Below are 21,095 nucleotides of genomic sequence, written 5' to 3' on the forward strand. Positions count from 1 at the left end.
GGGGGCGCGGGGGCCCGGGGCCGACGGGGGGCGCGGGGGCGCGGAGCCCCGCCTCCGGGCCTTTCCCCGCGGCGGCGGGCGGCGGACGCGCGCGGGCCCGCAGGACCGACCGCGCTGTCGGTTCGGACGCTGCGAGCGCGGGAGGAGGGCGCCGCCCGCTCGCGCTGCCCCCACACCCCGGCCGGGACTGGGCCTCGCCGCCGACGGCCGCGGCTGCCCGGCGTTCCCGCGGGCCCGGGACGATGGCGCTGGACGCGGCGCCCCGGCCCCGCCTGGCCCCCGGGATGAGGCGGCCCTGGCGCGCCCGGCTCCTCGCGCTCCTCTTCGTGCTGGCTCAGCTGCCTCCGCCAGGTTCGTCCGGGGCCGCGCTGGCCCCCGGGTCCCCGAGTCCGCGGAGGGACGGGGGCGCCGAGGGCCGCGGGGTCGCGTTGAGTAAGTGGCGAGCCGGGGTCCCCGTGCAGCCGGGGCGGGGCACAGGCTGGGGGACCCCCCCCGGGTCCGGGCCGTGTTCGGGCCGTGTTTGGGGGGGTGAGGTGTGGGTTGCGCCCGGGGTCAGATCGGATCGAAGGAAGAGGCGCAGTACCAGCGGGGGGGGCGCCCTTTGGGCGGGGAACCTGCGCTGACCACCTGTGTCTGCCCCCGCGCCCCACACCCCAGGCGACGGCAACGAGGGCAGCGCCATCGGGAGTTGTTACTGCCACAAAGCGATTCCTTCCGGCCGCCCTCCGATGGCGGAGTTCATGGCACATCTCCGAAAACACCTGAGAGCCTACGATCGCTGTAATTCCTACGTCAGGTAGTCTCCCCGAGCCCTGGGAGCGCCACGCCTCTGGGGGCCTCCAGGACCCTCGCTGCTCCACCTGGAACTCCTGGGGGGACCTAGCCCCCTCCCAGGATTCCGTTCGCCCCGAAATTCTCCATACCTTGCTTTCCCTTTCCCACATACCTGGGAATTTCCCAGTCTGGGCAGACAGGGCTCACTGGCTCTCGGCAGTGACTTCACATCTTTGGAACGAGGAAAGAGCTGAGACCACTTTCTTCCTTCCTAGGTTCCAGCTACAGGCCCGGAGTGTGTGTGGGGGCAGCAAAGATTCGTGGGTTCAACAGTTGATGAGCTGCTTTGATCGCAAAGGTACGACTTTCCCCCTCCTCCCTGGGGTCTGTCTCCAGGGCAGCGGTCTGCCCCTTACAATCTTCTTTGCCTCTGTCCCCTCCCCGTGACACCTCGCGTTCCTATTGTACCTGGTGCCAGCCCAAGTTCCTTAGACCCCAATTCACCCAATGTCGCTAACCATCGCTGTCCTGATTTTTGCCAGTTCCTCCTGTGCTCTTATTTTTTTCTTGAAAGCAAGGCACTACTTTTGTTTTCCAGTATTTTACTATGGAAATTTAAAGACTTACACAAAAGTTGAAAGAATTGTTCAGGGAACATCTATAGGCCCACCACCTAGATTCTACGGTATTTGGCTTTTATATATTTGTATTTCACATCTTTTATGTGGTAGATACAAAATACAGCAAATGTAACTTATATTTTACAATATCAAGTTTTACAGCACCTTAACTATATTTGCTTTAGTCCACGCCCATCTGTCTATCCTATGCGTCATCAATGCACCTTATTGTTTTTAAAAGATTTTGAGAGAGGGCGCCTGGGTGGCTCAGGTGGTTAAGCGTCTGCCTTCGGCTCGGGTCATGATCCCAGGGTCCTGGGATCGAGTCCCGCATCGGGCTTCCCGCTCCTTGGGAGCCTGCTTCTCCCTCTGTTTCTGTCTCTCATAAATAAATAAATAAAATCTTAAAAAAAAAAAGATTTTGAGAGAGAAAAGAGTGCAGGAGCGGGGGTCGGGGGGTGGGGGAAGAGGGGCAGAGGGAGGAGCAGACTCCCAGCTGAGCAGGGAGCCCGAAAGGGGGCTCCATCCCAGGACCCTGAGATCAGGACCTGAGCTGAAGGCAGATGCTTCCTGGACTGAGCCACCCAGGCGCCCCCACCTTATTTTTGCAATGCATTTCCAAGTTAGCTGCAGGCATGACCACACTTCATCCCCAAGCATTTCAGCATGTGCATTATTTTATTTTATTTTATTTTTTTAAAAGATTTTATTTATTTATTTGAGAGAGAGAGAATGAGAGAGAGCACATGAGAGGGGGGAGGGTCGGAGGGAGAAGCAGACTCCCTGCAGAGCAGGGAGCCCAACGCAGGACTCGATCCAGGGACTCCAGGATCATGACCTGAGCCAAAGGCAGTCGCTTAACCAACTGAGCCACCCAGGCGCCCCAGCATGTGCATTATTGAGCTCAATACTTTATTGTGCTTTTCCTCTCTTGAGGTAAAATTTACATACAATAAGACGAATAAATTGTTGTGTGTACACATGCCACTTTTAAAAAACTTAACTAGCAGCTTGTCCTAAAGCAATAACGTCTGTGAAGTCACAAAGCTGATGCGCCGGCTGCATTTTTCTCCTAAAATAAATACACAAAAGGTTCTAACCTGTCGCAGCAGAAATTGTCTGGTGTAGCTTCCGGGGCGCACAGACTGCCCTGTGGGCTAGAGACCTACACGCAGGCTTTCCCTTAATCCTCCTAGCTACTGTGGCCCTTGGTAGGAAAATCCTCCCTGCTCCAGAGCTGGAAGAAAGGCGTCCCAGGGAGGCCAAGATACAAGGGACAAGGTCGTGCGGCGACCCCCGCCCCATAGCAGAGCCAGGCTTCCAACCCAGGTCTCTCCACCTCCCCGTTCAGGAGGCATGCCCTTCCCAGTGCTTGTCCCAGTGCTTCCCTGTTGCGGTCTGCCCTCTTCTTGGACTGCTTCTTCACTTGGTACCCTCATCTCATAGCCATGATTCCTTACTTCTCGCCTCTCCAGAATGTGGATACGCTAACTCTGGCAGTGCGGCCCCCCAGGAGCATTTACCTCCTCCCAGCACCCAGGTTCCTGAGCCCACACAAAGGGCACCTTCAGACACGGGCTCCCCTGCTCAGACGTACCCGCCACCCGCCTCGCAGTCTACTGTGCAGCCCACGCTTCCAGCCGGGGCACGGTCCTTGGACAAAAATCTCACCCGTGCCAATGAAATCGCTACATCCACTGAGGGCCGCAGTCTGGCGGCTGGGCCTGAGGCTGGGGAAAGGCATAAACAGCTGGAAGAAAAAGTGGGGCCTTCAGCGGGGACCTCAGCCATGGTGCCCGTGCTGTCCCTCCTGGCCATCATCTTCATTCTCACCATCGTCCTCCTGTACGTGCTGTGCAAGAGGATGGCCCATTCGCTGCCGCAGTCTCCAGGTAAGCGGGGCCTCCGGGCCCCTCTCTCGGGGACTCGGAGCTTCCTTGGCAGGGATCCTGCCCCCAGTAGCTCCTGGGTGGCTGGAAACCTGCCCCAGGCAGACAGTTATGCAGGCTGTCTGCACCATGGACCATAGGCCATGAGAAGTGTCAGCTAGGGACATTTACAGAATAGGGAGGGAGGAAAGGAAGCCGTCACAGGCCCAGGGACCCGTGCTTGACCTTCAGAGCCAGGCAGGGCTTGGAGCAACGTAAGATGGCAGCTGGAGCAGGCTAGGGGGGGAGATGAACCTGTGGAGGGAGGTGGGGGCCATTCATTTAATTCACAGATCTTTACGGAGCACCTACTCTGTACTAGGTTGTATGGGTGATGTTTTGGGGTCTAATTCCCCAGCTCAAGCCGTTCCCCCAACTTTCCTTAATCTCAGAGCTGATATCTTAATTTCCTTATCTTTTCCAGATTTGCAGCTTCCTTACATACCCGTAGCATCAGACTCCAAAGCCTGAGCTGAGAGTGGAAACCCATAAGGGTAGACGCTGAGATTTATTCAGCCCCATATGCCTGTAATTAACATATTCAAATAATCTCTAGCACCTAATTGGCATTCCATAGCTATTTGATGTTTAATATACAAACATCTGGCCACTGCCCTCTTGTAGACCCTTCCTGGGTTTTTTTCCTATGCTATAATGTGAAATCTACCTTTTACTGTAATACCCTAGACAAATTATGTGTTTAATTACTAAAGATTATTTTTATAATTATTGACTCTTCTTTCTGCAGACATTGGCTTCATGCCCTTGCCCCCTTACCATGGTTCCTGGCTTCAGCCCCTCCGCCCAGGGTCCCACCGCCCCCTTGTCCCACCCAGTCTGTTTTCACACACCGGCTGTTCCTCCCCCGACTCCCCACTGCAGGCCTGGGCCCTCCCCCTCTTCCTCCCTCCTCAGTAGGCACCATGCAGTTTGGTTTTATTTCCTCAATCCCCGTATCACCCACATATGTTCCAGTGAGAGTCTGAGCTCCTTGTTTTCATGGCTGTTGTTTTTATTATTAAAACCCCTAGTTCTTCTTTTATCTCTTTCAATGGGAAGAAGAATGTGTCTTCATTGGTCCAGTCTGCAGAAGCCCGGGGTAGGGACACGGGGTGTTTGAGAAAGTGTGCTGGGAGTCTGAATCTCTCTGTCTGAGCTTGTCAGCACTTTCGTGGTGTGTACGTGCTGGAAGGGCCAGGGCATCGTCGCGGGCCGGCTTGATCTCCAAGTGTCTCCGTCCCCACCTTCTGCCCCTTTGTCCTCAGATGCTCTGCCCAGCAGGGCCGGTATGTGGCAGCCCTGACTTCCCACGCTACAGGTCTCCGGGTTTTGTCCCGGGTGCTGTGTGGTGGCCTTCCTCCAAGTTGTCGCTCTGCTTGGTCAGCCTAGTTTTCCAGCAACTGCTCACAGATTCGGGCCACATCGCTGAGCTTGAGGCGAGCGTAGTCCACCCGCTTGAGGGCCATCTGACAGTCCTTCCTCGAAGAGTAGCTGGAGCCCTCATGGGGCTGCCCCGTGGCCACCTGCAGGACATTGGCATGGATCAGTGACCCACCCCTTCCCTTACCCAGCTCCCCAACCCAGAGAGCGTCAGGTCTCTTGTCTCGTTTCTTCCCCGAATGTGAAGCCGTTCGGGCACATGGGAGGTGGCTGGGTGGCCCAAGGTAAATCCCTGAACTTGTTAACTCACCTGTAAAACGTGGGTTCGCCTGACTACCTCCTAGAGCTGTTGCAGGATTAGATAAAGCAGAGTCTGGCACGTTGTAAAAACTTAATGAAGGGTGCTGTTGTAAGAGACCCGAGAACCCTCTCAACCCTGTCCCTTTTCTCGGGGCGTTGCCGCTCCAGGCCCCGGGGTCAGGTCAAGTTTCTGAGCGCACGGTCTTGCGGCTTTGGCACTGGTCACCAGTCCCTTCCCAGGACTTCCCCGCCTGCGGCTCCCGGGATGCGCGCCAGCGAAGCCCGCAAGGCCGCCTTCAGTATCCTCCCTCCGGGGCGTTAGGCCGACCCTGGACGGCGGGGTTCTGCAAAGGTGTCCCCGCCGGCCCCCAGGGCCAAAGCCCCGCCCCGAGGGCTGCCGCAGGCCCAGGCAAGGCGGGGCGCGGGGCGGGGCGCAGCACCTGCCGCCGCACGCACCTGGGTGAGGTAGCGGATCTGAGCCGACAGCTCCGCCTCCACGTGCTGCACCGACGCCGTGAAGGCCGCCGCCTGCCGGTCCAGGAGCCGCTCGTTGGTTTTTTCCTTGGACAGTTCCAGGATCACAGTACCTGCGGGGGCGAAGAGAGGGCCGGGCTGGCCGGAGAGGGCCGGGGCTGCCCCCGCGGACACCTGGCGCCCCCCCACCGCCGCGAGCGCAGGTGCGGGCCGTTGGGTCCGAACCTGCGTTCTGGAGAATGGCGCCGATTTCCCGTTCGATATCCTCCAGGGCGCGCAGCCTCTCGTTCGCCAAGCTGTAGGTGGCCATCGCGGCTCTGGGGCGCGCCCCTCCCCCCCCCCAAATCCACGGGGTTCTTCTCCCTCCGCGAAGCGCGTCGCTTGAGCCCGGAAGCGGCGGTCGGCTTGCGCCTGCGCAGGGCGCGCGCGGGGCTGCGACTACAGTTCCCAGGATGCTCGGCGCTGCCTGGCCTGGGGAACTACAACTCCCAGGGTGTCGAGCGCCTGCCCCGGTCTGCGCCGCCGCCGCCCCGTCGCGACCACCGGTGGGAAGAGGCGGTGGTGAAGCGCTGGAGGTCGTTCAGCCCCTCGCGCCTTCGCGACGCGCCCGGGCCTCGACTTGGTGTCTTCTACGAGAAGTGCCCGCGCGGCTGCTGGTGCTGGGTGAGGGTGATGGGAGCCCTGGGGTGCTCCGCCGCCCGCCCCGCTCCGCCGTCCGTCGGGGCCCGGGGTCGGGCGGATCGGTGAGTGTTACATTGTTCCTCCCGGGCGGGAGCCCCGCTGACACCCAGGCTTAGCAGCGTGTTCCCCGGAGCTGGCTCCTTGCGGCCTCCCCCCTTCCCTTTCGGGCCGCCGGTTACGCGGCCGGGTCTGGGGATGCGGCACGAATGGGCTGGGCTCTCGGGTGACAGCGAGGTCGACCTTTCCTCCGGGGCGTGCGCAGGTGCACCTGCAGGAGCCCAGAGAGAGGGTTCTGGGGGGCAGCGCTGCTGGAGCCGAGTCTTGCGGGTCAGCCAGGTGGACGGGAGGCTGCAGCGGAAAAGGCGAGCGGCGCAGGCAAGGGCAAGGGCGTGGGGCCGGGGAGGGGGCGCTGGCGCCGCCCAGGTACCACCGGGGATTCAAGTCTGAGCGGAGCGAGGGCAGCGTGGCGGCGGCGAGGCTGGAGTGGGAGCCAGATCAGGAAAAGGCTTGCGAGCGGAGTAATGTGGACCTCGTTCTGAAAGCCCTTGAAGGGTCTTCAGGAAGTGTGTTATGGCCAGGTTTACCTTCTTTGGAGAGGTCAATCTGGACGGCCCCTGGAAGAAGGGGAATGAAGCCACTTGGCACACGGTTAGCAAATGAATGGAGACTTTCAGTTCGGCTTGAGGGACCTGGCATTCAACTTCACTCCTGTTTAAAATCCTAATCAAAGAACAAGGGGATTTTATTAAGGGGTCAAAGAGAGAGACGGGGGAATTAATAGCAAAACTTTAGATAGAAGCTGGAAGACAGAAGAGTGAGTGGTGACTGATTTAGTAGTGAAGTGGTAATGAAGCCAGCAGTGGAGAAAGCTTAAAAGCAACTTGATTTCCTCTTAAATTAGTGGCATCATGTACACTGGGGTGTAGGTGATACTAAAATGAGGAGGATTCATTTCTTTTTTTAAAGATTTTATTTATTTATTTGAGAGAGAGAGAGAGAAACAGCATGAGAGGGGAGAGGGTCAGAGGGAGAAGCAGGCTCCCCGCTGAGCCGGGAGCCCGATGTGGGACTTGATCCCAGGACTCCGGGACCATGACCCGAGCGGAAGGCAGTCGCTTAACCAACTGAGCCACCCAGGCGCCCCTAAAATGAGGAGGATTATTTGAAGTAGTTAGACCCCCCCTGCCCCCCCCCCAGATCTTCTCCTTTAATGCATACATCTGTGCAACCACTCAATCCCAACCCATCAGATTCCTGGAGGTTTCTTTGTTGAAGATGGAAAACAGACGGTCTTTGGTGTGAAAGGCCCACCCAGGGCACAGTTGTATTGAAAACAGAGATTAGGGGTGCCTGGCTGGCTCAGTTGGAAGGGTGTGTGGCTTTTGATCTCCGGGTAGTGAGTTTGAGCCCCACATTAGGTGTAGAGATTATTTAAATGAATACATAAACTTAAAAAAACAACAACACAACAACTTAAAAAACAAAGAAAATAGGGATTAAATGAAAGTTTATTTACTGAGTTGTTCCAATCTGGAATTCTGTACTCCAGCTGTGCTAGGATGAAGGCTAAAAATGCAACAATTCAACAACATAGAACTTAATTTTTTTCCCCCATGGAACAGCCCAGCACGGGTAATTCAGCATGCTGCACAGATCATCCAGAGATCAAGACGAGCAGTGCAACTCTACCATCCTGTAGGGGCTTGTACTCCAACCTGTGGTCTGGAGGCCAGCAGCACTGACATTACCTAGGAGCTCGCTAGACCTGCAAAATTGCAGGCCCCGCACACATCTTCCGAATCGGTATCTGGGTTTGAAGTTCCACAGGTGATCTGAATGCACAGTAACCTCTGAGGGACACTGCTCTGGGGCAGCGCCGTCTGCCCTGTCGTAGCTGGCAGCGAGGGGGAGGAGGAAACGTGGGGGAGGCAGACCCTGGCTCAGAGGTCTGACTAGGAAGTAGCCCAGATAATTCCTACTCACATTCCACTGAATAAACAGTCGTATGGTCTCACCCAACTCCGGGGTTCTGGGAAATCCAGTCCTTACCTAGGTGGCCAGCTTCTGTCCTCACAGCACGGAGGAAGAGATTTTAGGGGAGACGTGGACTCTCACAACAGCCAAAACGAAGATGGAATAAAGACATTTTGGTATGTCCAGAGGTGGCAAATTTTTCTGCCGAGTTCCCTTTCTCAGGAGGTTATTAGATGTAGACCCAGAAGAGAAAGCTGCGGGATCCAGAGACTGAGTAAGGCTTTGGTGCTGCAGAGAGGTGAACAAGAACATGGGGTGAAGGGAGATGCAGGGTGACAGGCATGAAGAACATCGAGATCGGAATGGAGCAGATCTTAGAAGGCTTCTCTTCTTCACGGAGATGGAAGAGAGGAACATCTGCTTTGTTTGGAACGTATTGAGTGCATATATAGACTTTCCGAGGAGAGTATAGGGCAAAATTAGGGATGAACTCAGAGAATAAACAGGTTCTTAAAATGATAGTGATTCAGGGAAGACCACCTGGCGCTAGAAGAGAAAGGTCATCAGGACGACTCTGGATAACTTACACGTAGGCTTGAAAGTATAAATATTGAATATTGATCTAACCTCCATTGATACCATTCTCTTGGGAGTATGGGATGCCGGGGGCAGGAGGGAAAGTATTCTGCTGTGGGGGAGAGGGGCAGAAGGGAGCTCAGTCTTCCCCTCGTATAGCAGGACGCCAGAGATGCTTAAGACGAAAATCAGAAAGTAGCAAAGTGAGCAGGTTGTTTGGGAATATGGAGGTCAATACCAGAAGGAACATCTGAAGGAGGTGAAGGTAGCTGCCTCTGAGGAGAAGGGAGTTGGAGAGGGGTGGGGTATAGGCCTTGTGATTGTGTCCGACCCCTTACACTGTGTGCATATATGACTTTGAAAATAACAACGCACTAAAAGCGAGTGGTAGAGAGGAAACGAGTAGAGATTTACTTCATGTGGAAGAGACCTGGGTGTGGAGGAGTGTCTTCTCTTTGGTCTCCTTCCTTCCTCGAGTAGAAGAGACTTGCGTGGGTTTATGCACCATGGAGGAAGAACCAGTGGAGAGAGGCAGAGGTCGAAGAGAGGCGGGTGGTGGGATGAATCGGGGTCTCAGAGGAGGTGGGAGGGGAGCACAGGTGGAGGGACGAGCTTTGAACGGGAGGAGGCGGCTTGACCTTGGTTGTAGAGAGAATTGGGATCCATGTTGGTGTTTGTGGGTAGGAGGTGGGAAGTTGAAATCATTCGTCCCTCGCAGCCTCATCTCTGTGAAAAACAGGAAGGTTTGCAAGGTGGTGAGGGAGGTGGCCAGGAAGATGGCGAGGGACAAAGGCTCATCAGGAATTGAGGGCCCAGCTGAGGTTAGAGACCCTTTAGGGGCAACGGCCCCAAATGTATACCCAGCGCCTAGTGTTGACACCTAGGATGTGTTAAAAATTACTTGTTGAATGAACAGATATGTCCAGTTGTGTGATTTTTCTGTGGTGGCGCTTGCTAACCCAGGCAGGCGGGGCCGGCAGGGTGGTGGTGGGACGGAGCCCAGGCTGGGGTCTGAGAGCAGGTGTTTGAAAGGAGGAGCAGTTGAGCTAGAGGATGGGATTGCAGTGGGCAAGGTCGGCTGTGAGTTCAGTCTGGAAAGAAAGGCGCCAAACTGCCAGGGAACAGATGGGCCAAGAGCTTGGCCACACACACACACGAAACAAACCAAGAAGCCATTAAAAAAGTGATTATGATTGTGTACCGTAAAATTTAAAAAGTGAATTATTAAAAATATCAGGAGCAAAATGCTTGGCAACTGGGGGGGTTGCTGCACAATACTGTGGATGAATTAAATGCCACTGAACAGTTTCAAATGGTTCATTTTACGTTATGTGAATTTTTCCTCTGTGAAAACACCAAAACAAAAAACAAAAAAACCCCAAAAATACAAACCTAGAAACAAATTCAGAAGACAATGACAGACCAGGAAAAATATTTGCAAAATATATGACAAAGGGCTCATTTTTTTAGTATATAAAGAGCCCTTAGAGTACATTAAAAAAAAAAAAGTACCCAAATAAATCAGGTTTTATCCTCACTCATAATCAAACAAATGCAAATTAAAACTCAGATGATACCATATTTCACCTGCTTGATTGGCGGGATCCTAAAGATGCTCACGGTCTTTGACTCCGCAAGTCTGCTTTTAAGAATTTGTTTTACAGGGGCTCCTGGGTGGCTCAGTCGGTTAAGCGTCTGCCTTCGGCTCAGGTCATGATCCCAGGGTCCTGGGATCGAGCCCCGCATCGGGCTCCCTGCTCAGCGGGGAGTCTGCTTTTCCCTCTGACCCTGCCCCTACTCACACTCATACTCTCTCTCTCTCAAATAAATAAAATCCTTAAAAAAAAAAAAAAAGAATTTGTCCTACAGATCTAGTTCCTGTGTGCAAAAAAGACCTGTCTTCGGGGATAATGATTATACTGGTGTTTGCATTAGCGAAAGAGCAGACCCCCTTCACAAGTCTCTCGGCAGGAGACTGGTAAAAATAAATGCCATCCAGGGAATGCAAAGTCATGCAGCTCATTGAAAGAATAAGGAAGTTCAGTATGTGTCGACACAGAAAAGAATGCACCATTAAGGGGAAAAGCATGGTATAGGAGAGTGGTCATAGCATGCTAGTATGTATTCAAAATAAGGGGGAAATATACTCGTACAGATATGACTGAGTCCAACCAGTATCTTTGGAAGAAGAATAACGGGATTGGTGCTAGTGGTCGCCTCTGGGAATGAGAAATGGGAGGCTGGGGATCAGGGGCAGGAGGGAGCCTTCTTTTCACTGTCGTATACGGTTTGGATTTTTTTTTTTTCTTTCCACCATGTGCATGTTTTACCTTCTTAAATACATTAAAAACTTTATGAAAAGCTAAAAAAAAAAAAAAAAAAAGACATCGTTTCTCAAACTGTGTGCTAATTCAAGATCCAGATGTGTGGATTCTTCCTGGGACCTGCTGGATCAGAATCCAGGAAGGTAGAGCCTGGGACGGTGTGTCTTTATCTTGCCCCCCCCTCGGCTGGGGGGGGGGCGGTTCTGATTCACCTGAAAACCTGCTGAGCTCCGTGGGCCGAGAGCTCAGCCGTCAAGGAGCAGGCTCACGGGAATCAGAAGGATACCGGCAGTTCGTCCGTGTGGCAAAGACCAGGTTGTGTGGGGTAGGGGCGAGCAAGGTCCCTGGCATTTTGGCAGCGCTTAAATCCGTGGGTAAACAGCGGTCTAATTAGATGTCAGGCGCCAGAGACCGAAGGCCCCCTCGGCCCCATCTGGAACTACTTTGCCTTGCTGTCTCTGCCCTGTTCCTGCCTTCACACGTGGTGCTGCCATCACCCAGAAGGTTCCAACCCGTTCCTCATCTGCCAGTTCTCTGCTCCAAGGTCCCTCCCTCCGGGACATCTTCCCCAAACCCCAGCCTAGGTCAGCACTCCCTGACGTGCGTTCTCCTCGCCCCCGGACTTCTCCTTTGGAGCAGGGATACCGTCACGAGGTCATTAGGGAACGATTTAACGGTGGCTTTGGTCACTGCGATGTCCCTCCACGATGCCCGGCACATGATAGGGACTCCAGGGCGGGCTGCTCACGGAGGGAACGAATGAGCCTTACGAGACGCAGGAGACGAAATCTGGGCGACAGGAGTGGGAGTGCGGGGAGGGGGGCAAGCCGGGTCCGTGGAGGGTCGCTCCCACCCCGTAGCCCAGTGTCCGGGAGTGCCTGTGAACGTCCGAGAAGCCGCGGTGGGACCTTGCTTCTGGGACTTGCCCGTATAGGCGTGACTCCCTGTGGCCCCACGGAACGTCGCGTGGCTTCTGTCCCAGGAGGGCCGCCGCCGGGCTCCCACCAAGCCCCAGGAACGGGCAGCCCGAGCCGAGCGCCCGGCCACAGCAGGTCACCACCCGGTCATGTGCTTCCGCGGCGAGAGGGAAGAGCCGGCCGGCCCACGGGGAAGTGAGTGGCTGTTTCCCCCGTAAATGCGTCAGCGGACTGTGGCTTTACCCAAACTCTACCCTTGAGCTTGGACCGAGCACATCAAGTTCCAGTGTTTACCTTGGAGCGGACGACAGCCCAGTGGTTGGGACATTGATTGACCACCTTTGGGCCCGGCGAGCTGGCTGGCCGGGTGCTCAGCCCCCAGAGGACGGTCCCGGATGGGCACCCGTCTGCCCCTTCAGCCCCGCACAGAAGACACAGACACTTCCGCCTATTAAAAGGTTTAATTTCTTCTTTATGCTCAGAAACAAAGAAATGGCCTTGCCCCCCCGCCCCCCTGCAGAAGAGAGTCTCCTCTCGAAGGAAAGGGAAGCTGTTGGTGTGAGGTTGAATGCGGGGGTTCCTTCTCCCCAGTTTCCCTACTGTCTTTTCAGCAACCCCCTTGCAAAATTTAGGTTTGAACACAGCTTGCCACCCTCTGGGGGGTTTGGGGAGAGGCACAGCTGGAGTCCAAAGAGTAATGCCCACGTTCTACAAGAGATGGGTCCAGTGCGTGTCTGGGGGCGACTGGCAAGGGAGGGAGGGGAGGAGGGGGGCCGGGGAGCTGCGGAGTGGAGAGGCGGGGGCCCTCCCTCCCCCAGCAGCGCCCACCCCCTCCTCCTAGCAGAACTGGTCCTCGTAGTCCTCGTCCTTCATCCCCTTCAGCCGAAGCCGGGCGAAGTCCTCGAACACGATGTCATCGTCCGTGGCGTAGCTTGACGGTGGAGGAGGGGGGTGAGGTGCGGGCTCCAGACCCTCATCCCGGCCCCCCGCTCCCCTCCCAGACACAGGGGTGTCAAGAGCTGCATCGGGACTGGGCGCGTCAGTGAGAAGGTGACGGGCAGCCTCGGGAGGAAGGCTACGCCGTCGGCATTCGGTGCTTCAGCCCTCCCTGCCCGGGGGCGAGGGCAGATTCGGGGGCTGCAGGGGTCTCTGCCCACAGAGGTCAATGGTTGAAGGCGGGGGAGGAGTCTCTTACTTGGTATCAAATTCAATGAGGTTGGTGTCCACAGGGGCATCTGTGTCAGGAGCAGCTGAGGCGAGGAGAGGGGGTGGGTGGGTGGGTGCCTCACGCACCAGCATGTCTCCCCTGGCCCGGCCTCAGACCGTCTCGCGGGGGGCTTGGGGTGGGTGCTGCGCTCACCTGTCTGGGGCCTGGGGAGGGTGATGTGGTCGTGCGGCTTGGGGTGCATAAGAACAAACGGCAGCTCCACAGAGACGTCCCTGGGGGGGGGGGGGGGGGGGCGCATGAAGGGCCAACACCGCCGCACCCGGAGGAGACCCCCGCGCCCCACGCTGCCCCGCACGCTCACCCGCCGCGAGACACCACCAGCTTCACTTTGACCCTGTAGGACACCAGGATGCCCAGCACCTCCTTGTTGGCGCCCTCCTTCACGCTGCAACGAGGCGGGAGCTAGACCACGGCCCGCCCCTGCGGCTCCCGTGAGGTTCTGGGGACCACATCCCGGGGCAGTGGCCTCCAGCAGCGTGGGCTGTGCTGTTCTCACGGCCCAGCTCCCCGCGGCGCCGCTCTGCACGGACCCCGCCCGTGGCTTCTCCTGTCTCGCGGTAGAGGCCGTCGTCCTTGTGACCCGACAGCCCGGCACCGTCTTGCTCCCACGCGTCCTCGCAGAGACCGGGCCTGGGCCACCTCTGCGCCTGCAGGTCCCTCCGCCTGGAGCGCTCCTCGTGTGGCCGTGTCACCGACTTACTCTGGGTCCCTCCTCAGAACTCAGGCCCAGGGGATGCCTCCCCCCGCTGGCCTCTTTAAAGTGCACACACGCTGCCCGCCCCCGGTGCACCCCTCCCTCCTCTGCCTTGCTTCTTCTCCACGCTCATCACTCGGCATGCTGTGCCTTTCACCGTTGATCTGTCTGTCCTCCCCCTCTAGAATCTCTGGTCCGTTCTGGCCCCGATGGCGCCCTGGCGCCTAGGACAGAGCCTGACACGCAGCTGGCCCCCCACGCCCCCATCCAGCCCGCGCTCACATGGTGCTGGAAGCCAGGTTGGTGTCCTCGTGCTTGAGCTTCCCATCCAGGGCAAGACCTCGCTTCTCCCGGTTGTCGCTGAGCAGCGGGGTGATGGTATACACCTTGCAGAACGTGGAGCTGGGGGACACCTGATCACTGGGGAGTGGGGACAGGAGAACGAGCCTCTGGGGGGGCGGGCCGGTGAGGAGGTCGCTCCCGCCCCCAGCGGCTTCTCCCCTGCCGCTAGCCTGGCTCCGTTTGGGTCCCCAGGTAACAAGCCGCTCAAGAAAATGAGCAGCTCAGAGCCAGCTGCCCATGCAGGGGATGCCCTTGGAGGTGGGGACGGCTCGATCCCCGCCTCACATTCACCCAGGGCGGCTCCTCTGCCCCGAGGTGGGCACCGGGCTGTCGTGTTACTCACTCTTGTTCGATCTGAGCCACGGGACACTTGTACTGGGCAGTGCTGAAGAGGCAGATGTCCGCATATTGTCTCACTGTGGGGTGGGGTGGGGTCAAGCAGCCGTGCTGGGAGCGCAGGCTGCCCCCCCCGGGGCTGTGTCACATTCTGGGGTGGCCTCCTGCACTGGGGGGTGTCCCTGGGCTGAGATCACACCAGGAGCCACGTGGGCACCAAGTCCCGCCCCCAAGACCCCTTCTGTCCCCCACCTCCTACCAGAGACTTTGATCTTCTTGATGGTCTTGGTGGAGTTGTTGGTGACGTGGACGTTGACACTGAGGGGCTCCCCGTGGTAGTAGAGCTTTCGAGGGGAGGGGGTCAAGTTAACGCGATCTGTTTGCGCTGGTTCCATTATTAGCGTCCGCCCTCCCCCCGCGCAGACCCGGAGGCTTGGTCTCCCTCTAAACCCAAGCCCACGCCCACGCCCAGCTGAGGCGGCCTTCTTTAAAAACACTGTCCTGGCAGGTGGCTTCAGCCCTCCCCCAGGGTCCCCCTGCACGGGGACACCTGCGTCACCCTCCTGCACCCCACCTCCTTGTCCAGGGAAGCCTCAAGGTGCAAGGACCGGTCGGACATGAGGAAGTGGCGTGTGGTTTCTGCTGAAGGCTGGGGGCCGGGTTTCTCTGGGGCAAATTGCACCTTTCGGATCACCAGACGCACAGAGTTCCTGGGGGTAGGGAGGAGGGGTGGGAGGGGCCGGTCCTCAGACACCCAGACCCCCACCACCGCCTTCCCTGGGCCTGGGGCTCCAGGGAGTTGGGGGGGGGGACAGTCACAGCACAGGGGAGCTTGCTTCCCTCACCTTTTGTGGCTTTTCTCTTCTAGTGATTTGGCACAGAAGGCTCGAATCTCAAAGTCTACTCCACAGGCCTCGGGAGGAGAAAAGGTCACATCTTACACAAGGGCCCGGCCCCCACGCCCTTCCTTTCCTCTCCCCTCGCCTTCGTCAGGGACTCTTGCCCCATCGCGGTCTGCTCTGAGCAGTGCAGGGCCTGGGGCTTCGTCCTCTGCCTCCCAAAGACCCAGTACCTGGCAGAGCGTCGGTCCTGTCTGCAAGGTGAGCCCCTATACTCACCCGTGAATGCCCAGAGTCACCCGTGAACAGATAAACCATATTTCCACTGGGGGCATGTCCCATCTGGCTTCTCCCTGATAGCCCCCCTCTCGGTGTGTCCCAGGCTCCTAATGGAGCCCGTTCTGTCCCCTGAGCCCTCGGACCCATTCCCGCTGTACCTTCCCCGTGTCCTCGGGGCCTGGCTGCAGAGTGACAGAGCAGGGCAGATTCTGGGGGATCTGTGGGGAGGCAAGGAGAGGCTTCAGTTCTTCCAGAGAGCCCCCAAATCTTTCTCCCAATTCCCACTAAGAGGCTGGATGAGAAGTCCCGGGAGGTGAGAGAGGAAGAAGGAAGGGGCCCCAGGGAGGAGGCAGAGACAAGGGTGACCCTGCAGGTGGCGGGGGGGGGGTGGTCTAGGGCTTCCTCCTCACTGTTGCTTCCAGATCTGCCCGGAACAGGTGCCTCAGCCCCCTCCCCCAACTCAGTCCCAGACCCCTTGCCCTGCAGAGGGTGAGGGGCGTCCTCACTGTGAAGAAGAAGGGGTGGGCATGCCGGCCCAGCTTCCTCAACAGCCGGTCCTGCAGGCGGGTGGGGGGCCGCGGTGGGTTGGGTACGGGGGGGAAGGCCTGGTAGTTGGCGATGAACAGGTCTTTGCGGAAGGACAAGCCCAGCACGTCCAGGTCCTCGCGGCCATAGCGGAAGGCGCAGGTGAGGGTCACAAACACTGCGCGGGAGGGCAAGGTGGGGCCGTCAGGAGCCCCTCCAGCCCCAGCCCCCCAGTCCCCAGCAGCATCCAACCTGCCTGAACCCGACTTCCCTCTTTGTCTTGGCCCTCTGTCTCTCCGGGGTCCGTGTCAGGGCCAGCCCGCCCCACTGGGCCACCCTGACCGCCCCTGGGCGCCCCCCCCCACTCAGGCCAGTACCTTTGCGGTCCTTCAAGTAGTCAGGGTCCACGAGCACCACACCATCTGGGAAAGGGACACACGAGCTCACTTCCTGTCAGGGCCTCGCCTCCATCCCTGGGCCCGGGAACCTCTCCCCATCTTGGGGGCCCCAGCAGTACTTTCTGGGCACACTTACCTACGGGGTCCACTTTGTCCAGGTGGTCTACAAAGTCCCGCTTGCCCAAGTACACGGTGAGCTGAGGATACGGAAGGGGCCCGTGGAAGTTGGGGCACGAGGGTGCGGGGCATCAGAGCCCTTCAGAGTGACTGTCCCGCCCCGGTTTTTCCCAGGCTGGGGTAGCCCCGGGGTTCCTCCCAGCAGGGTCAGAAGCGGAGAGTGGTGGGGTTCCCCAGATTACCCACCCTTGAAGCTTTTCGCACCTCTGCCCACAAGTCAGGCAAGTGTGTGTATGAGTGTCTGTGGGGTGGGGTGGGGTGGGGTGGGGTGGGGAGAGGGCTTGGGGAGGACTCGCGCCCCCCCACCCCCAGCCAGTTAGAGAACAGGGTGTGGTCTCACTGGCTCCCCTCAAGGGGCTCTGGGACACACAGGCCATAGCCTGGGGGCTGCTGACTGTTCACAGCCCAGGAACCCTGGGCTGGCTCCCAAGAGGGGTATAGCCTAGGGCTTCTGGCTCCTACCCCTTCATCTTGCCTAGGGACCCGGACCTGTGCCCACCCAGCCCAGTGCCTGGCTCAGGTTGAGCGGCCTTTGCAGCAAGGGGCTTCAGGAGGGAAGGAAGTCGGCTCTTAGCTGTCACAGGAAGTGGGGAGCTAGGGGTTGGGGATCGGCTAGGGGCAGGCTGGGCCTTGCAGGGGCCCAGAGAGGGCTGGGAGGAGAAGCAGCATGGGAGACTCACCTTGCAGTTAGGGCTCGACTTCTTGAAGACCCTAATAAAACAGAAAGGGAAACCCCACTCCCTCAGACCGCGCGGCAGGGACCCCCCACACCAGCCCGAGAAAGCAGAGCTCACCCAGGACTCTGCCTGCAGGCTCTGGGGCTTTGCCAACTCTACCCCTCCCACTTCCTCCCAGAAGGAGGGCAACCACAGGTCCTTGATATTCCCATTCCCAACGCAGCAGTGGTGCCCCCCCCCCCCCCTTCCCCCCTCACTAGGTCCCCTCCTCCCGTGGCAATGGCCCCTGGTTGCCACAGGAAACACCCGGGCTCTTTCCAGAGCACTTGCCCTAGGGGGGTCCGAATGGGCAGGTTGTAGGAGCCTCTAAGACCGAACCCTCTCTCCATTGTCTCCCGTCTCTAGCTCCAAAGACAGCTGGAGTACCCAGAAGGGCAATGGCCCTGGCTTTGGCCCCTAAAATGGATTCTACTTATAGGCACTACTCAAGGGCGACCCGACTCCATGAACCTCCAACTGTCCCCATCCCTGATCTCAGCAGCCTCAAAGCCTATTTGTTTTTGAAGAAACCCAGTTAGAAAGCAGACCCAGCCCGGACCCCGGTTACTCCTTTTTTGGGGGGGGTTCCTGTCACACTAGCTTATGTTTCTTTCACTGGTGGTGTGATGGCCGTGAGCTGTGTTCAGTTAGGCTCCCCCAGCATGGCGCCGGCCCTACGAGAGAGACGATCATGCCGGCTGACATGGGTCGGGAGAATGCTCCACGCTCCGCCCTGTTTCAAAGGCTCCGTGTGTGTTATCTCACTTAATACTCTTAGCGACCCAGTATTCCTAATCTACAGGTGAGGGAACCGAGGCACAGGGACTGAAGGATTTAGCCTAAGGCCCCAGAGGGTGTAACTGGTGGGACTCAGATGAACAGAGGCACTCTGGCTCTGAGCCCATGCTCTTCATCACTAAACCGTTATACTCTCCCGTCTCTGCAATTGGCATGAAATTTGTTGAATTGCAGGGGACTCGCTCCCCTGAGCTGAGACAGTCTAAGCCTGGACTCTCCCCACTGCTGAGAGCATAAGTAGGTGTCTAGTGATTCCTGTGCTCTGGTCGCTTGCAGGTCTGACCTTCCTCATCCCAATCCACTCTGCCTCAGCAGCGATCCCTGGGAAAGGTCCTCGGCTAGTAGAAACTGAAGTCCTGCCGACCGACCCATCCTTCCTCCAGCACCCCCCGCCCCCCAGTTTTGCTCTAACAACTTCACTTGCCACTTCTTCCTAGAAGGTCAGACTGTCCAAAGGCCATAAGACAAAGGGTATGGTGGCCCCCAGGTATCCCCATCCAATAAAGGAGAGTAGACACTGGTATGGTGGCAGCTAGAATAAGCACCCAACCTGGGGGCAGACAGCTATGGCATCATCCAGCTCCCCCTCCCCTTCGCTTCGTTTTCCTCTTTGTCCCAGGGTTTCCTCCTATTAGGGAGAAAGCCATCAGACTGTGCTTTTGGGGTAATGGCCCTGGAGCACCTGCAGGGCCACCTGCCCTTGGGAGGCGACGCTAGGGAGCAAGGTACGCTTGCTTGTACGCTAAGGCTGGCCAAGGAGGCAGAGTGTGGGGGTGCCCAGAGGTGCCCAGTGAGGGGGCCAGCGACAGCAGATGTTCTCTCCATTTCCTGTGGCCCAGAATTAGATGGGGGTGGCAGGAATTGTGCCAAGTCAGCAGCCCCCCTCTGGTCCATCCATCCTCCTCCCTGAACCACAGAACGGAAACTGGGGGCCTCCCTCGAGTCAGCGACTTCCCCTTCTCTGGGGGTGTTTAAGCCCTAATCCAGGACACCAGTCCGCCCTCCGATCATCTCTCTGATACGACTCAACTTGGTGCTCGGAAGCCTGGGTTCTCCTCCTCTATGGGTGGGGAGCGGTGGGGCTGAAACGATAATGTTTGGAGTACAAGTGGTGTCTTGGGACCAGGGCCCCATTCCTGATCCCGTCTGGATAGAGGCATACAGCCCCAATCTTTTCCTCTTTTGCTCCTGCTCCCCAGGGACTCGGGCATGCACCCACTATCCCCTTGGGGGTGTTGGCCCACAACAGGAAGTGGATTTTGCTAGAGACCAAAAAAGAGAACTCGGGGTATCAGTGGAAGGAAGGAGCCTCGATTGCACAGAAAACATCCGGGGAGTGGATGGCGTGCCCAGGGCAGATACTGCCCTCCCTCACCTCTGGGAAGAGGGGTAAGGCCCAGAAGCGGGGAGGGTCGTCACGCACTCTGCTCCCCCAAGATGAGGCTGTTGCTCCTAGCAACCCGGGGGAAGGCAGAAGTTTGGAAGCAGAGCCACCTGGCCCTTGGGACAGCCCGACTGCCTGTGGGGTACTGGACAGGAGGCTCTCCCGCAGCTCGGCACGAGTCGGGGGGTGGGTGGAGAATCCCCTCCCGGCATCCAGCCTTCCCATACCCGACCCCTCGGGGCCGGCCACCTGCGCCTCCTTCCTCCGCCCCTGCATCGCAGGCTGCACCGGAGAACCCAGTTGTCCGGCCCCCACATCCCTGCGAGGACCCAGACGCCGGCTTCCTGAGCCCCTTCAGCCCTCGCTTTCCGCAAGGGCCCTGGCATGCGTCCCCCTCATTATCCTCGAGGACCTAGGCGTGCGGCCCCAGATGGCTGCCCCCCAGGGACCCAGGCGTGCGGCCCCCGGGGTCTCTCCCCGGTGTCCCTGTCCCGGGGCCGCCCCGGCACCCGCCCCGAGCCGCCGCCCACGTCCCGCCGCGCGGCCCCACCCCCCTTACCTGGTGCCCGGTTTCTCCCCCATGGTGCGCGCGCCCGCCGCCCGCCGCCCGCCCGGTTCGCGACTCGCTCGCAGCCTCCCAGCCTGCGGCCAGGTCCCTGCTCCTCCCCGCGCCACTGCGCACGCGCGCCCTCCGCTCCTTCTCGTCTCCCCCGCCCCTCCGGCCCCCTTGCGATCCCGGGGAACCGCGGCCAGATGCGTCAGCCCGGACCGCGCGCGCCGCGGCGCCGCCCGCCCTCTCGGCGCAGGCACGCGCGGTGATTGGCCCCGCCCCCGCGCCCACCCCCCGCGGCCCCGCCCCGCCGCTCCCGAGGGGTCCCTCCGGCGCGCGCGGTCCGCTGTCCCCGCTCTGCCCGCCCCTCTCTCCGCCCCCCCGCCCCCCCGTAGGAGCCGATTGGGCCCCCCGGAACGAAGGCGCCCGCCTGCCGGGAGGTGAGAGCCCCGTGATTGGCTCCCTGCGCCCCGGACGCCGCGGGGGGCCCCTCCCCTTTGTTTGCTTTCTCAGTGGCGGGGGAGGCGGGGGAGGCGGTGGGGGCGGAGGAAGGAGCTCCCGCACAGTCTGGGAAGACGGATGAGGGGGTGCACACGTGGGTGAGCGGCTCCAGTTGCGTGATGCTGTGCTTCGGGGCGCGCCGCTCACCCCAGTACTCGCAGCCTTCTTTGGCCCTCCCTCCCGCCTCTTTATTGTGGTGTGTCAGCTCCCTCTGGTGTCTGTCTTTCATCTTCCACGGGGTTACTCTGCCTGGTTTCTCGGACTACCCATCCCTTCCATCTACTCGCATCCCAGCCAGCATCCATCCATGTATCCATCCAAGCATCCATGCCTCCATCCATGCATCCATGCATCCATGCACCCATCCATGCATCCATGCA

The 21,095-nt window shown here is 58.7% G+C and overlaps 3 protein-coding genes and 1 long non-coding RNA gene across 7 annotated transcripts; 2 read left to right on the plus strand and 2 right to left on the minus strand.

Annotated features, from left to right (window-relative positions):
- The first annotated feature begins 42 nt into the window (after nt 1-42).
- Nucleotides 43-4,048, plus strand: CXCL16 (C-X-C motif chemokine ligand 16). 2 transcript variants are annotated; one of them, XM_034989410.1, is made up of 5 exons: nt 43-432; nt 658-796; nt 1,050-1,132; nt 2,870-3,286; nt 3,747-4,048. In XM_034989410.1, exons 1-5 carry the CDS (start codon nt 243-245, stop codon nt 3,791-3,793), a joined length of 876 nt encoding a protein of 291 aa, XP_034845301.1. In that variant the 5' UTR covers nt 43-242; the 3' UTR covers nt 3,794-4,048. The 2 variants fall into 2 exon arrangements, with proteins under 2 accessions (XP_034845301.1, XP_034845302.1); XM_034989411.1 differs by having other exon boundaries at nt 44-351.
- A 262-nt stretch (nt 4,049-4,310) lies between these two features.
- Nucleotides 4,311-5,892, minus strand: MED11 (mediator complex subunit 11). Of its 2 annotated transcripts, none has more exons than XM_034989412.1 (3): nt 5,702-5,892; nt 5,459-5,589; nt 4,311-4,845 (listed from the first exon to the last, which is right to left on the minus strand). In XM_034989412.1, the coding sequence occupies exons 1-3, from the start codon at nt 5,784-5,786 to the stop codon at nt 4,708-4,710; spliced, it is 354 nt and encodes a 117-aa protein (XP_034845303.1). In that variant the 5' UTR covers nt 5,787-5,892; the 3' UTR covers nt 4,311-4,707. The 2 variants fall into 2 exon arrangements, 1 of the variants encoding a protein (XP_034845303.1); XR_004676358.1 differs by having other exon boundaries at nt 4,755-4,845; nt 5,013-5,589.
- A 106-nt stretch (nt 5,893-5,998) lies between these two features.
- LOC117999975 lies at nt 5,999-19,530 on the plus strand. 2 transcript variants are annotated; one of them, XR_004676360.1, is made up of 4 exons: nt 5,999-6,219; nt 14,056-14,169; nt 15,417-15,648; nt 19,480-19,530. It is a non-coding gene; the product is annotated as an uncharacterized LOC117999975 (long non-coding RNA). The 2 variants fall into 2 exon arrangements; XR_004676359.1 differs by lacking the exon at nt 19,480-19,530 and adding an exon at nt 18,557-19,350.
- Nucleotides 11,992-20,363, minus strand: ARRB2 (arrestin beta 2). The gene is made up of 15 exons (XM_034989413.1): nt 20,224-20,363; nt 17,447-17,477; nt 16,726-16,786; nt 16,569-16,613; nt 16,173-16,369; nt 15,825-15,884; nt 15,394-15,461; nt 15,123-15,258; nt 14,808-14,892; nt 14,556-14,628; nt 14,153-14,290; nt 13,478-13,561; nt 13,309-13,388; nt 13,144-13,198; nt 11,992-12,879 (listed from the first exon to the last, which is right to left on the minus strand). Exons 1-15 carry the CDS (start codon nt 20,244-20,246, stop codon nt 12,786-12,788), a joined length of 1,230 nt encoding a protein of 409 aa, XP_034845304.1. The 5' UTR covers nt 20,247-20,363; the 3' UTR covers nt 11,992-12,785.
- Nucleotides 20,364-21,095: the final 732 nt, after the last annotated feature.

This window comes from Mirounga leonina, unplaced genomic scaffold (assembly GCF_011800145.1).
Source record: "Mirounga leonina isolate KUSES-001 unplaced genomic scaffold, KU_Mleo_1.0 Mir_488, whole genome shotgun sequence".
NCBI classification, from domain to species: Eukaryota; Metazoa; Chordata; class Mammalia; order Carnivora; family Phocidae; genus Mirounga; species Mirounga leonina.

Bases quoted from the DNA above. Each gene is read 5' to 3' on its own strand.
- CXCL16 (XM_034989410.1), top strand. From the start codon at position 243: ATGGCGCTGGACGCGGCGCCCCGGCCCCGCCTGGCCCCCGGGATGAGG. The intron at 797-1,049 runs GTAGTCTCCCCG...CTTCCTTCCTAG, and splicing joins CGCTGTAATTCCTACGTCAG to GTTCCAGCTACAGGCCCGGA. The intron at 3,287-3,746 runs GTAAGCGGGGCC...TATCTTTTCCAG, and splicing joins TTCGCTGCCGCAGTCTCCAG to ATTTGCAGCTTCCTTACATA.
- MED11 (XM_034989412.1), bottom strand. From the start codon at position 5,786: ATGGCCACCTACAGCTTGGCGAACGAGAGGCTGCGCGCCCTGGAGGAT. The intron at 5,590-5,701 runs GTTCGGACCCAA...TCGCCCCCGCAG, and splicing joins CGCCATTCTCCAGAACGCAG to GTACTGTGATCCTGGAACTG. The intron at 4,846-5,458 runs GTGCGTGCGGCG...AATGTCCTGCAG, and splicing joins AGATCCGCTACCTCACCCAG to GTGGCCACGGGGCAGCCCCA.
- ARRB2 (XM_034989413.1), bottom strand. From the start codon at position 20,246: ATGGGGGAGAAACCGGGCACCAG. The intron at 17,478-20,223 runs GTAAGGGGGGTG...CTGTTTTATTAG, and splicing joins GGGGAGAAACCGGGCACCAG to GGTCTTCAAGAAGTCGAGCC. The intron at 12,880-13,143 runs GTAAGAGACTCC...TCCACCGTCAAG, and splicing joins CTCATTGAATTTGATACCAA to CTACGCCACGGACGATGACA.